General features: G+C 39.1%; 1 protein-coding gene across 1 annotated transcript; it reads left to right on the top strand.

Moving 5' to 3' along the window:
• Positions 1–2,139: 2,139 nt before the first annotated feature.
• On the top strand, positions 2,140–6,668 carry LOC132643912 (LOB domain-containing protein 4-like). The gene is made up of 2 exons (XM_060360449.1): positions 2,140–2,584; positions 6,111–6,668. Exons 1-2 carry the CDS (start codon positions 2,408–2,410, stop codon positions 6,447–6,449), a joined length of 516 nt encoding a protein of 171 aa, XP_060216432.1. The 5' UTR covers positions 2,140–2,407; the 3' UTR covers positions 6,450–6,668.
• Positions 6,669–14,952: the final 8,284 nt, after the last annotated feature.

Here is a 14,952-nt window from a genome sequence, read left to right as displayed (position 1 = left end):
GTTCCTAAGGGTCCTTTGTGCCGTCATATTTCTGGATATCCGGCATCTTGAACCTCTTCGGGATCAATTTCGGAGCCGCACTCGGAGGAAAAGGCCTCTGAATGTACCTCTTCGAATCTAGTCCTTTCAGAATAGGCGGAGCCCTCGGTAGTTGATCCACCCGAGAGTTATATGTTTCCACCCTCTTTTCGGTCGAGTCTACCCGCTTCGCCAATGTTTCGAGCATTCTCAGAACCTCGGTGGATGAACCAGCTCCGGACCCATTACTCTCAACCATCCGTGTCTCATCCCTTCTGGGTTCAGCAACACCCTTCGCCTTCTCCGGGGTCATTTTATCTCTTCTGTTTTGCAACTAGGCTATTGTGATTCCTTGTTCGGCAATCGCTGCTCTCTATTCCTGCAACATTTCAAAAATTAAACGTAAGTCAATACTATCATTCGGGGTATCCGGTTCTTTCCGGCCCTGTGTCCGGGACAAAGTAATTGAATTGTGAGTATTTAAAGGATCGATGGCTGGCTGGGCGGCATTCTCCTGATTCACGATGTTTTGCGGGTTGAGGCCCTCCCTCGAATTAACGGGGTTCGGGTTAGCGGGATTTTCTGGTAATCCTCGTGGCCCGCTGTCTTCATTTTCGGCCACAATCTCGTTGTTGTTGACGTGACCAGATTGTCCACTGTTAACCATTTGGTCCGTTTTTTCAGAGACGAACAAAATATTTTTTCGATTCTGACGGGTGAGAGAAATTAAGATCAAAGACCACTATTATCCTAGCCCCACGGTGGGCGCCAAACTGTTTACTCCAAATTTGGATAATCAATTAAATTTATGAGTGGGGTATAGGATATGTAGTTGAACTTTAATCTATTTTTGATTGAGAGAAAATGAAGTAGGATCGACTATGAATAATCTAAATAGTAATCGATGATTTACACTAAACGTATGTGCCAATATATTGAATATTGTTTGATTGAACAAATCTAAAGAACGCAATAAATCCGAACCAAAATCAGATATTGAGAGGGAGAGATTTATATATTTTTTGCTATTACAAATGTTCTAGAACTCAAGAAGCCCACCCCTGAAAGTAAAATAATTCCTCCTATTTATAGCTTTTTCTTGTGAGCCTCTTACAACATAAGCCCTTTTGAATAAAGAAAAACCCTAAAAAGGATAAGGTTGGGTCGTACGGTCTGACACCCGTACGATTGGTAGTACAATGTGGCAGAACGGTATTGACGCGTGGCAATTGTGTAACAGATCAACCGGACCAACGGTCACGATCAACCGGACCAACGGCCACGATCAACCGGGCCAACGGCAACGATCAGCTCGGCTATAGGGTAACCGGACCAAATGATGTCCTTCGCTTTCTTCGGATCAAGCACTCCTCCGGTCCCAAAAGAAAGTCTCCATGCTCGTGCTTGTTTCTTTCTTCCCTCGGTCTCCGGTCTCACCGGTCTAGCATATATCCGATTTTTACCATATACAATAGGTACAAGCGCACTTATCATTTGGCGCAACCAAGACCACAAAACCGTCCATGACACTAGGCACTTGGAGGCTTCCCAGGTCGCCATAGGGCGCGATCAAAGGGTCACAAGGCATAGCTAGAAAGCAGCCGATGCTAGAACATATGGATATTGCTATAATGTTTTAGCGAAGTTTGCTCTAATATTACGTGACAAATTTGAACATTCAATTCCATATTTTAAGACAACGAGTGAAGTAATCCAGGATAATCATATTCTCTTTTGGAAATATTTATACAGATGAGGGACAAATGTATTTTTAACATGTAAAACATTGAAGCTTCTAATGCTAAAGTAATTCTTTCAAAAAGCAATAGATGTCTAACTCATTCAGGTCGTCAAACAGATGTTTATGCCTTACGATAATATAGGTCAAATCTTTTTTAATTATCTTAATTGCTACATTTCAAATAATGGAAGGATAAAAAGAAAAATCACAATCTCATAAAAAGGACCTCACATGTTAAAGTGAAAATAAGGTATGTGGAAAAAGATCTAAATGAAAGAGATGTTTTTACTACCACAAATCTAAAGCTTCTTCTTAGTAGGTCCCACAAAAGATTTTCTGTCACCTAATGTTTTTCTATATAACATCCAACCCCTCACCTCCCTTAGTCCTTCAACCAATTTTCCCTTTTTAACCTTTACTCTTCTTTATTGTAGTAATTGCTTCCATTTCTCAATACACTTTTCAGATACAAAACCTGCAAAAACTGTCCACTAGCATGCAGTGGCAGTTAGTATAAAACTTTTTAAGGTAGTTAAACTTTTGTGTACATGAAGCTAGAAAGGACGTATATCAATTATTACATTGACTGATATATAACTAGTCAATTATCTCAAGTAGTTGGAGTAGTTAAAGAGCATTTTTTGTAGAATGAAGGAGAGTGGTAGGAAACAAGGTGCAGCTTCTCCATGTGCAGCTTGTAAGTTGCTAAGGAGGAGATGTGCACAAGATTGTGTTTTTGCTCCTTATTTTCCAGCTGATGAGCCACACAAGTTTGCCAGTGTTCATAAGGTCTTTGGTGCTAGCAACGTCAATAAGATGCTTCAGGTGAGAGTTTCCAAGAATGTTAATTTCTTTCCTCAATTATGCCTTACTCATGCCTTTTACCTTGCATACTAGAGAATGTTACGTTGTTGTTGGAATTGAGGCATGGTTATTGTTATGATTGCGTAGAAGAATGTGATGTTCTACCGGTAATTAAAAAGAGGGGCACTTTAGTTTCACTATAGAAGCAAAAGATGTCATAATGGGAGGGAGGAGGAACGGGAAGGCAAATCTTGGGTGAAATTGAAGTTTGAATTGCTACATTCGTTTAATTTAAATTATATTTAATAGTATAAAAATTGTGCACACTATCAACCTGTACAAGTTAAATTTTAGAACAAACTAACAACTATTAAGGGGAACAGCACCGGATCCAAGATTTAAATTCTATGATTTTAGCATTTAAGATTCTTAACATTGAATAATATCTTTAAAGTTATGCATTCATATTTACAATTTCTTGTAATTTTAGAGAATTTTTTGCGTATAAATTTATACTTCTCAATGAAAACATTGGATTCATAATCCGGTACCAACAAGCTACGTCCGCCCTTGATGTGGGAACCATTTTTAAAAGGATTTTAAGTACTACATACCAATATAATATATTTTTACAATATCTATAAAGCTTAACCTATTATAACATATTACTTATTTCATTTTCGAGAGGTTATTAAATAGCAACTTACCAGAAACGATTATATGTTGAGTTTTTAGTGACTTGATAGTATAAATAATCTTTATATGCGTAATGTTTTAAATTATTTGTATATGACTATTACGTGAATGACTCTTCAAATCAGGTAAGAGAATTACTCTCTTTGTCCTAATTTATGTGATACATTTTTCTTTTTAATCTGTCTAAAAAAAAATGATACATTTCTATATTTGTAAATAATTTGATTTGAAACTTTCTCTTTTACCCTTAATGAAACTATTTACAGCCACACATATATCTGTGACTTATTTTGGACCACAAGTTTCAAAAGTATTTTTTATTTCTTAAACTTCATGTCTAGCCAAACTATATCACATAAATTGAGACGGAGGGAGTTGTTAATATACTACAGTATTATATAACATATGTCTTCTTCGACCAAAAAAAATGTTATAGAGTTACATTTGCAATTTCAACCATAAAAAATATATACCGCTTTATTTGCAAGAATTGATGGCAATTTATTATAGAATACAATTTAAATGCTAGCTTTTGGCCAAACTTTCCTAATTTCACTCTCTCGTATCATTATTATCACGATATCACATCATGTTTGTATCTTCCTCACTTTGAATTGGCCATTGTGTAGTACCGTCAAATCTCTTTATAATGGCAACGTTTGTTCGAAAATTTCATGGTTGTTATAATGAGGTGCTGCTATGTATGTATACTGACTTTTGATGTTTAGATTTCATTTAGCTGTTATAAACAAAAGTACGCAAAAAATATTATTATTATTTTTACTTTTTATGCTAGTATAAACGAAACAAAAAATACTTGTTAATTTGAAAATCCCAATTGATTTTCATATTTCATTAATTAAAAATTGAAAAGACTAATAAATTACTGAGAAATCCATAACTAGTTATACCATACCGATAAAGAATTAAAATCTAAGGCATATGCATTTAAAATTAATTGAAAATTTAAATTTTCAAGTTTGATGTAAGAATTCTAAAATTGTAGATTGTTCCATAAATTCCAACCTCTTAGTCATAGTATAATGTTTGAACTGACGAAGATTTTTGTTCAAACTTTCAGCAAAAAAGAATTCAATAGCTTTCACTTGAAGGTTGTCTAAGAGCTTAATAGTATAATTGAAGATTTTTAGATATTCGTACTTGAAATTTACTATGTACATGACATTAATGGTGATTATTATAAATATTTTAACATTTTATTTTATAGATAATATATTTTTTACAAAATATTATTACACAATATTTGAGTGTGGCTGTTATAGAGAGATAATTTTACAAAGAGTGTACCGCTATAATGAATGTCATTGCTGTTATAGAGAAGTAAAATATAACATAAAAATTGATTTCGGAGAAAATCAGACCGTTATAGTGAAATATTATTATAACAAATGACAATTATAGAGAGGTTTGACGATAGCCGATTGACTTTCCCCTTATATTTCTGAATAATTGGATTTTTGACCCAGAAAGGTTTGTTATATGATAACCCATTTTAACATTTATACATGCACCCCATGTATAATAAACATCGTCTTCTTTAGGATTAGAGAGTCAAAGTTAGAGATAATTACTAGTATGAAAACTTTGACTTAATAAAAGTGAAATACGCCGATAAGATTACTGTAGATATTTTCTTTTTCTCTTATCTGTGAAAGAGTAATTTTTTTATTTATTTATATTCGCCATTGTTGACTCTATAACGGCTGAAAACGGTCCAAAGACCCCACTGCTATTACCTTAAGGTAACATCATACCTTTAACTTTATCACAATTACACTAGACATCTTTCTCAGTGGAATTTCTGGCTTTCCCTCTATCATGACCCATCTTCAGTCTATATTTACCATTAGTTAAACACGCATATATTATTTATCGATCTTAACTTTATTGGTTCAAATAAGTCCAGAACGTTTTTCCAAATAATCCCTTAGGTCACAGAAGAGATACAAATTGGAAGAAGAATATAGAAAAGTGCTTCTTTGTAAAGAAAGTCTTAATATTAGTCTTTTTAAAAAAAGAAAAAAAAAGAAAAAATCTCGTGTGGTACATAAGGATAAGCACATAGTCAAAGGTTTGTTATTCCAAAGTAATTTTAGAAAAGTGCTTGGATCACTTGCGTTTTTTCTTGTTTTAAGAAGGTGAGTTCACACTTAAAAGACAGAAATTCTAAGTTAAAAGTTCAAGTTTACACTTTTCTCTTTTCTTGATGAATTTAAACAAGCTTTCTTTTGGTGTAATCATGACATCACTATTGTGTTTATCGCGTATTAAGGCGTGGGGCCCTAATGTGATGACGCTTCTTGGAGGGAGTAGAAAATTTATGCCACTTGCAAAATTGAAAAGTTACATCCATGCTATTCATACTAAAATACCAAAAACACCCCTTTGTTTGGGGGTTTGGTCATTAAAGGAAATGAGAACTAAAAAGAACTGATTAATTTTGTTTATATTATGGATGTGGAACATTCAACTGCAAATTAAATAATCATTTTCCGTAGCACATCACTACCATTTAATACAACTGACCTTCACTGGAATGTTTATCATTTTTCACAATTTAGAATTTGCTCATACGGTTCCACAAAGGTAAGGTAAGGTAAGTCTGCGTATATCCCACCCTTTCCAGACTCCATTTGTGAAAATATACTGGATATGTTAATGTTGTTGTAGAATTTCTCATATAAGTTAAGGTAAGGTAAGGTCTGCGTATATCCCACCCTTTCCAGACTCCATTTGTGAAAATATGCTGGATATGTTGATGTTGTTGTAAAATTTTTCATATACGTTTTTGAAGTTTAAAGTTGGAAATTTCAATATTTTTTTTTTGCAGGAGTTACCAGAGCATCAACGGGGGGATGCGGTGAGTTCAATGGTGTATGAGGCTAATGCAAGAGTGAGGGATCCAGTTTATGGTTGTGTTGGAGCTATATCATCTTTGCAACAACAAATTGACCATCTCCAAACACAATTGGCAATTGCACAAGCTGAGGTTGTACACACGAAGATGCGCCAATTCTCGTCGATGTCTAGTGGTGGCACAGCCGGGAACTCCCCGGAGAATGTGTCACCATCGTCCCGACACACTCAAAATCAGCCAACCATGTCCCTTTTTACCATGGACATGGTGGTAGATCAAGCTAATATGGGGGAGTCCTTATGGTCATGCTAGTAACTATATTTTTAATTAGCTATAGTTGCTTGACTAGCATGCTTGCCTAGCTAGTCTTTTCTAATATTTGCTATCAAGGTCTTACTTTATTGTCTGCATCTTTTCCTAATTACTATACATCTTTATAGCACATCTCTACCTGACCCCTCAAGAGATGATGATGACCATCATTAACCATATTGTAAATGTCTAAACATATAATTATGAGCTATTATGATATACTCTCTCCGTTTCCGTTTCAATTTATATGGACTCATTTAACTGGGCACGATATTTAAGAAAGAGGGAAGACTTTTGAAACTTATGGTTCAAAATAAGCCTTGAAAATTTGTGTGGCTGTAAATCATTCATAAAGTGAATTTATTTCCAAATTAGGAAAGAAGTCATTCATTTTAGCACAAACTAAAAAGGAAATAAGTTCAAACAAATTGAAACAGAGGGAATATGCAGTTATGTATGCTGAGTTGACTACTTTATAATTACTTTCCTCTTTGCCTTTGTTGTGGGGTAGAGAATTGGTTCCAAATTTTGTATGTATCTCTCGGATGTTTGTACCTTACTTTTGCGGAGTTGACTACTTTATAATTACTTTCCTCTTTGCCTTTGTTGTGGGGTAGAGAATTGGTTCCAAATTTTGTATGTATCGCTCGGATGTTTGTACCTTACTTTTGCGGTCTCGAACTGCTCCACCGCTAAATAATCAATACTATAAAAACAAAGTTTTGAATAAATAATTACACATGAAATATATAGAATACAAACATATATATGTAAATTAATATGAATTGTCGTACGGTGACTTATTTATCGAGATCAAGATAACTTATTTTGAGTTTTAATATTTTTGTCTTTTTTCAAATGAACATGACTCAATTAATATTAACTATTATTTCGTTTTACTTTTTGTCGCCCACTTTTTATACTTAATTCTACATGATAAAATTAGACGTTTTAATGTCATTCTCCCTTTATATTCAATTTTCTTAATATTCAGTACGATTGAAGAACAAAATCTAATTAAATTATTTTGTTATAAATCAATTCTAATTCATTGGTTCATAATACCAGCTATAAAAATCACGGAGTATAGAACAGCCATTTTGTAGACCTGTAATATTTTGCCCTCCTGAATTCTTACTCTGTTTTAATGGCTAAGTGTTTACTTTATGTCCAATTTACACATTTTTCATTTTTATTTTAGTAAGTTTTACATTTAAACTTGAAAAGTAGCGAAAAAGCAATTTAGGTACAATTTTTGTTTCATTTTCTGAAGGAAAAAAGATTTAAAAAACATGTTTCCTTTTAATTTAGGTCTTAATTTAATAAGTTAGTAATTATTGTAGTAGCATTTTAATTTCGGTCTAGTTATTTAAATTTTTCTTAGTCTAAAAATATTTAACTAGTATTTTTGTTATCTTGATATCCCTTTTAAAAAAGAAAAAAGGAAGTCTTTGCCACTTAGAAATATTCTCCCTTATACCATTCCCAAAACTAACTACATGGACTACTCCATTCTTGGCAATTTTTCACCACCTGTGCGTGGGATTTTCCACTCAATTCTCACCTAGAGTCACAGAGTCGGGAACATTTTTAACCCAAAAAATAACTTTTGGAACCAAACTAAGGCTGTCAATTGGGATAAGACGGTCCCGATCCTGCCCCGTGTCCTGCCCGGTCCGGCACCGGACCGTCCCGGTCCCGGTCAACGATGGGGGAGCGGGCAGAGGGGGTTAGGGGGACGGGTAGAGGGGGGGAAGGGGGGAAAAGTCCCGGTGAGGCCCGGTCCAGTCAAGCCCTGTACCGAACCCGCCCCGCCGGAAAATGTTAACTTAATTTTTTTTAAGGTGGTCAGCGTTTGACCGTTGGAGCAGGGGCCCAGCTGCTGGGAAAATGAAACTAAACGTTGGGACTCCAACGGTCTCATTTTCAGCCATTGGAGTCCCCTTACCCCCCCGCCCCCCCAAAAAAAAAAATACCCCCAAAGTTTAATAAATTGTATTTTAATCCAAATTCTAAACTATAAATACCTCTGCATTTTTATTCATTTTCACACAAATCATTCACCAATTATCTCTCTCTCTAATATTTATTATCAATTATATGTTATGTCCCGTGTTTTCGCATAATTGGAAATCTTGAAAAATAATTAAGACTTGTGTGTTATAAGGCAATAATTTGATTTTAGTTAATATGCCTATGTCGTTTATGAAAGTATTGGTACAAAGGCATCGGGGAAGGCCGAGGGTGAGAGTTGGAGTTTCGGAAATTAGTTTCGGGAATTTCAAAACGAGATTTCAACGAATTGGGCCAAGAAAAATTTGAAGAAAAATTGAAGCTCAAGTAGAGGGGTAGCCGGCCAAAGGCCATGGCCCAAGCTCATTTAAATGGTCATGTGAATTGCATGTGACCACTTAATCAAGCTTGTATAAATCCATGTTTATCTATAGAGAGTGCTAGAACATCAAAATAAAAAAAAATCTAGAGAGCACCTCAAAGGCCTCTCGGCCGAACCCCTTAGAAAAGAAAAAAAAAAACAACAAAAAATTTTCTAGCCTTTGATTGTGATCATAAAATCTTGTTCCTCTCGTATTTGTAGTAAGTTCAAGACGCTCTCCGACGTGATACAATTAGTTTGGCAAAAGAGCGATGTTTGCGGCAAATCGGAATTTCAAGAAAAAGGTAAGATTTCTATGTTGTTATGTTATGGAATGGGTATATGTGTGTTAGTGATTAAAGTTACATGAAGATTACAGAATTGTGTTGTGTTGAGCATGGTCGTGTGTGTGTGTGAAGGGTGTGTTTGGCCGTGAGCCATGTTGGTGTGGAAGGGGAGGTGAATTTGATTTTGTTTAGTTTGTTAGTTGCGTCGTTGTGGCATTTATGACGTAAATGAATGTTTAGCGAGTTGAATTGGCATTGAAGATGGTTGCGGGTTTTTATGGGAAATTATATGATTTTTGTATATTCTTATATAATTGTGAAAGTAAGACTTTAAATGTGAATTAATGTTGCTGTTAATGAATTTGGATGAAAACGATGCGAGTTGGTAGGTTTGTCGCATTTGTGGAAGTTTTGGATAGAATGTGGAAATTGGCGGATTACTTGAATTCATGTATATTGCATGGAATATTATTGGAATACGTTTGAATAACCTTGAATGAGTGAATGAATATGATAATGTTGATATTAGTTGATATTGTGGAGTTTGAATGGAAGTTGTCGCTTTATGTAGAAAGGAAGAATATTGATGCTAGAACCTATTCTGTTGTGATTTGTGATGTCTTTGGTATTGTGGGTTGTTGTTGATGATATATTGAGCCGAGCTAAGCCTCGGGGATGTTATATGTATAGGGGAAGTGCTGCCGAAATTTCGGTAGACAAATATGAAGTTAAGTGAATTCTTAAAGTCTCGCAATTTCTAATTGGTAACTTTAACCATTTGTAGATTCTGAGCGAAACGAGATTTGAGTTTTGACGAGCGTGGGACGCTTATAAGGTATGTAAGGCTTCCCATTCCTTCTTTTGGCATGTCCTAGGTATACTAGGTCATTCTTTTTAGCCCCGGAGGCAATTCTATTCATGGAAATCCGAATTGGAAATCGAGCACTATTCATTCAATTGAATTGAACTATAAAAGTCATATTTTGTTGAAAAGTGATCAAATGTCCGAAACTTTTGTAAATGTAATCTGACCGCTTAGAAACCTCCATGTATGATCCCATAGACCCCGAATGTCCGTGATTCATGTCCGCCACCTCGACTTGACCCGAGGTGGGCCCGCTAATCCCGAGATTCCTTTATTTACTCTATTATGCTCATTTTTGTATAACGTCGGCAAAGAATATTCGTTAATGAATCTGGCCATCCTAAAATAATGTCTTGATTGCCGTAATATTCGAAATTATATTTTGAGCTATAAATATCATTTTGGAAATACTATTGTGAAATGAGCCCCGTATTGACCGTTGAATTAACATATGATTTTATTAAGTTTCAAAAGGTGTTTTAATATATAAATTGCATTGTTTGCTCACGACTCTGCTCGTGCCCTTATTATGACTTCGTTCACCGATTCCCGGGCCGGTTATGGTTCGTGCGCGCTATGATAAATTCGGCCGTATGCTGTGTTACGGTTCCCGAGACCTCGCCATAGGGCCGGGTTCCGTTTGGAGTTATGTTGTGATATGGCTGGTGATATGCTATGATGATATGTGTATTCGGGGATGTAAGGAGATTTGAACCTTCTGGTGTTATGCTGTGTGTGGCACCAGCGTCGGAGTGGTGACCACGTTCCTGAGCTTTTGCATAATTTTACTTGCATTATGTATATATGTTTTCAGTACAGATTTTGATATACCGTTCAGTATTCCCTTTTTGTATCCTGTTTGTTTTCAGTTGTGGCTTATATTTCTGTACTCTATGCTTTACATACTCAGTACATCTTTCGTACTGACCCCCTTTCTTCGGGGGGCTGCGTTTCATGCCCGCAGGTACAGATACCGGTGATCCACCACTGTAGGTTCCACTTTCTGCTATTTCGGAGTGCTCCCTTTTGATCCGGAGTCCACTTTTGGTACATACATCTTTTGCTATATATATATTTCTGTATATCTGACTATTTGGGTACGGCGGGGCCCTGTCCCGTCATATGTCTTTGTCTTGATGTATAGAGGCCTGTAGTCATATATGTGGGTCGAGGGTCCCATGTGTGTCTGTTTTGGCTACGATTTGTGTCTTAATGCGGTCTGTCTGTTATGGTGGCCAAAATGGCCCTTATGTTTATATTTGTACATGTGACCGGCGATGTGCATTCCGCCGCTCCCTTCTGTTCTGATATGATATTTTTGGTACGCGTGACCGCTTAAGACAAGTTTTGATTTGAATTATGTTTAAAGTGACTATTATGATATTTGAGTTAAATTTGGGTTTGATAACTGGATATGTGAATCAGTCTGGGTGCCCAAGTTGGGTACCAGCCGCGGCCCACGGGGCTGGGTCATGACAAAAGTGGTATCAGAGCGGTTTGTCCTCGGAATGTCTACAGGCCGTGTCTCGTAGAGTCTTGTTTATCGGTGTGTTGTGCACCACATCTATAAACAGGAGGCTACAGGGCATTTAGGGTGTTACCTTTCTTTGGAATCTTAGATCGTGCGATAGAGCTGTGCTATTAGGATGATTCTGATCTGATTCGTTATTATGTTTGCAGTGATGCCTCCGAAGAAGGCAACGACGGCTCAGAAGGGCAAGGCAGGGATAGCAGGGACCAGTCAGGCACAGCGAGTTACCCGGGCTCGTGTTTATGATTTGCCCGAGGTTGTGCCCCATTCAGAGGGATCCGCTACACCACCACCGGTAGAGCCCGGAGCAGGTCCATCAGTAGCTCCAGAGGCCCGAGTACCCGCACCCGAGCCTCCAGCTCCTCAGCCAGGGGCGGAGGACAGGACACTGAGAAAGGTCGTGCAGTTGTTGACTATGTTGGTAGCGGGGCAGGCTCGCAGACGCAGGCGGAGAGATGATGATGATGACGACAGGCGTGACAGCCTGAGGGTTCGAGAGTTTCTATTATGTGGCCCCCCAGAGGTTTTCGGGTCTAAACCCGACGAGGACCCCCACGACTTTATTTGGGGGATGCGGCGCTCATTAGACTTGGTCAGGGCTTCAGAGACCGAGTTTGTCGAGTTGGCCGCGCACAGATTGCGGGATGTTGCTGCTAACTGGTACGAGTCCTGGGGGCTATCCAGGGGTGAGGGTGCTCCCCCAGCTACTTGGGACGAGTTCGTGACTGCTTTCACTCGCCACTTTTTGCCCCCAGAGTTACGGCGGGCGCGGGTTGACCGATTTTTGCATCTGCAGCAGAGGGGTCGGAGCGTTCGTGAGTACAATATGGAGTTTGATTCTTTGGCCCGGTATGCGCCTGCCATAGTAGCAGATATGGCCGATCGGATGCACATATATGTGATGGGGTTAGACCGCTACTTGATTGATGGTTGTATGGCGGTGGCATTGCAGACAGACATGGACATTGCCCGACTACAGGCTTATGCCCTGGGTATGGAGGACCGACATAGAGCTGATCATTCCAGCAGAGTTTGGGACAGGAGGCCGCCCAAGAGGGCCAGATCCGCAGGCTATTCCGGAGATTCTCGAGGCGGACAGCCTCAGCAGCAGCAGTCAGGCAGACACTTTCCTCCGTCAGGCCGGGGTACACAGTCGGCTGGCAGGAGATTTGATAGTGTAGGACCGTCTGGGGCCGGTCAGAGCTCCAGAGCGTCAGGTTCACAGATACCCAGAGGTCCCAGCCAGCCCAGACCACCCAGGCCCCGTTGTTCTCACTGCGGGAAATCACATCCAGGGGAGTGTTATCGAGTTACTGGAGCCTGTTTTTCATGCGGCGGTCAGGGCCATATTATGCGAGATTGTCCGTTGGCAAGCGGTTCGGGTAGTGTAGCTCAGCCGACGGGATCAGCCGCTGGTTCATCATCTGCTTCATCAGTTGTACGCCCTGCGGGGCGAGGTATGCCGGCACCGGCGGGACGCGGTCGAGGCCGTGGCAGCGCTTCAGGTTCTAGCGGTCCCTCGAACCGCATATATGCCTTAGCCAGTCGCCAGGACCAGGAGGCTTCGCCTAATGTCGTCACAGGTACATTAATGGTTTTCTCCAGATATGTATATGCACTGATTGATCCTGGTTCTACTTTATCATATATTTCCCCGCCCGTTGCTAGTAAAATTGGGATAGTGTCTGAGCCTATAGAGCCATTTGAAGTGGCTACACCGGTTAGGGACTGTATTATAGCGAGGCAGGTATATAGGGATTGCTCTGTGACTATATATGATCGCTGCACAAAAGCTGATTTGGTAGAGTTAGATATGCTGGAATTCGATGTCATTATGGGTATGGACTGGTTAGCTTGCTGTTATGCTAATGTTGACTGCCAGAAAAAGATAGTCCATTTTCAGTTTCCAGGGGAACCAGTTATAGAGTGGTTCGGGTCTACAACATCGCCGAGGGGTAAGTTTATTTCGTACCTCAAGGCTAAGAAGATGATTCAGAAAGGTTATATCTACCATCTGGTTCGTGTGCACGATACTACAGCCGAGACACCTACTCTTCAGTCTGTTCCGGTTGTTAATGAATTCCCAGATGTGTTCCCAGATGAGCTTCTGGGTCTTCCGCCTGAATGGGAGATAGATTTCACTATAGACTTGTTGCCGGATACGCAGCCTATATCTATTCCTCCGTACAGAATGGCACCGGCTGAGTTGAAGGAATTGAAAGAGCAGCTGAAAGATCTGTTAGATAAAGGCTTTATTAGACCCAGTACATCACCCTGGGGAGCGCCGGTATTATTTGTAAGAAAGAAAGATGGGTCACTGCGAATGTGTATTGATTATCGGCAATTAAATAAGGTGACTATAAAGAATAAATATCCCCTCCCCCGGATTGATGATTTGTTTGATCAGTTGCAGGGTTCCAAATATTTTTCAAAGATAGATTTGCGCTCGGGTTATCATCAGGTGCGAGTGCGAGAATCAGATATTCCGAAGACTGCTTTCAGGACCCGGTACGGGCATTATGAATTCAGAGTGATGTCTTTCGGGCTGACTAATGCTCCAGCGGTATTCATGGATCTGATGAATCGGGTATTTTGGCCTTTTCTAGATATGTTCGTGATTGTGTTTATCGATGATATTTTGATTTATTCACGATCAGCAGAGGAGCATTCAGATCATTTGAAAACAGTACTTGGCATTCTTCGGCAACAGAAATTATATGCTAAATTTTCCAAATGTGAATTCTGGTTAACGTCTGTGGCATTCTTGGGGCATATTGTCGGAGCAGATGGTATTCGGGTCGATACGCAGAAGATTGAAGCTGTACAGAATTGGCCCAGGCCTACTACACCGACAGAGGTACGCAGTTTTCTGGGGTTAGCCGGATATTACCGAAGGTTCGTGGGGAATTTTTCTTTTATAGCAGCACCACTAACGAAGCTTACTCAGAAAGCAGCGAAAGTTCAGTGGACTGATGCCTGCGAGCGCAGCTTCCAGACGTTGAAAGAAAAATTAATTACAGCACCAGTATTAGCTCTTCCAGAAGGATCAGACGGGTATGTTGTCTATTGTGATGCCTCTGGTATTGGGATAGGTTGCGTGTTGATGCAGCACGGTCGAGTTATAGCCTATGCTTCCCGGCAGCTCAGGCCGCACGAGAAGAATTATCCCACTCATGATCTTGAGTTAGCTGCGGTGATTCATGCTTTGAAAATTTGGCGGCATTATTTATATGGGGTCCATGTGGACATCTATACGGACCACAAGAGTCTCCAGTATATTTTTAAACAGAAAGAACTGAATTTGCGGCAGAGAAGATGGGTTGAATTGTTGAAAGATTATGACGTTGACATTCTGTACCATCCTGGGAAAGCTAATGTGGTAGCGGATGCACTTAGCCGCAAGTCTATGGGCAGTTTGGCTGACGTACCACCTGGTAAGAAGGATT

Source organism: Lycium barbarum, chromosome 6 (assembly GCF_019175385.1).
Source record: "Lycium barbarum isolate Lr01 chromosome 6, ASM1917538v2, whole genome shotgun sequence".
NCBI lineage: Eukaryota > Viridiplantae > Streptophyta > Magnoliopsida > Solanales > Solanaceae > Lycium > Lycium barbarum.
This window is presented reverse-complemented; position numbering and strand designations above follow the sequence as displayed.

Excerpts from the sequence above, each read along its gene's own strand:
- LOC132643912 (XM_060360449.1), top strand. The coding sequence starts at position 2,408 with ATGAAGGAGAGTGGTAGGAAACAAGGTGCAGCTTCTCCATGTGCAGCT. Across the intron at positions 2,585-6,110 it reads ACGTCAATAAGATGCTTCAG|GAGTTACCAGAGCATCAACG; the intron begins GTGAGAGTTTCC and ends TTTTTTTTGCAG.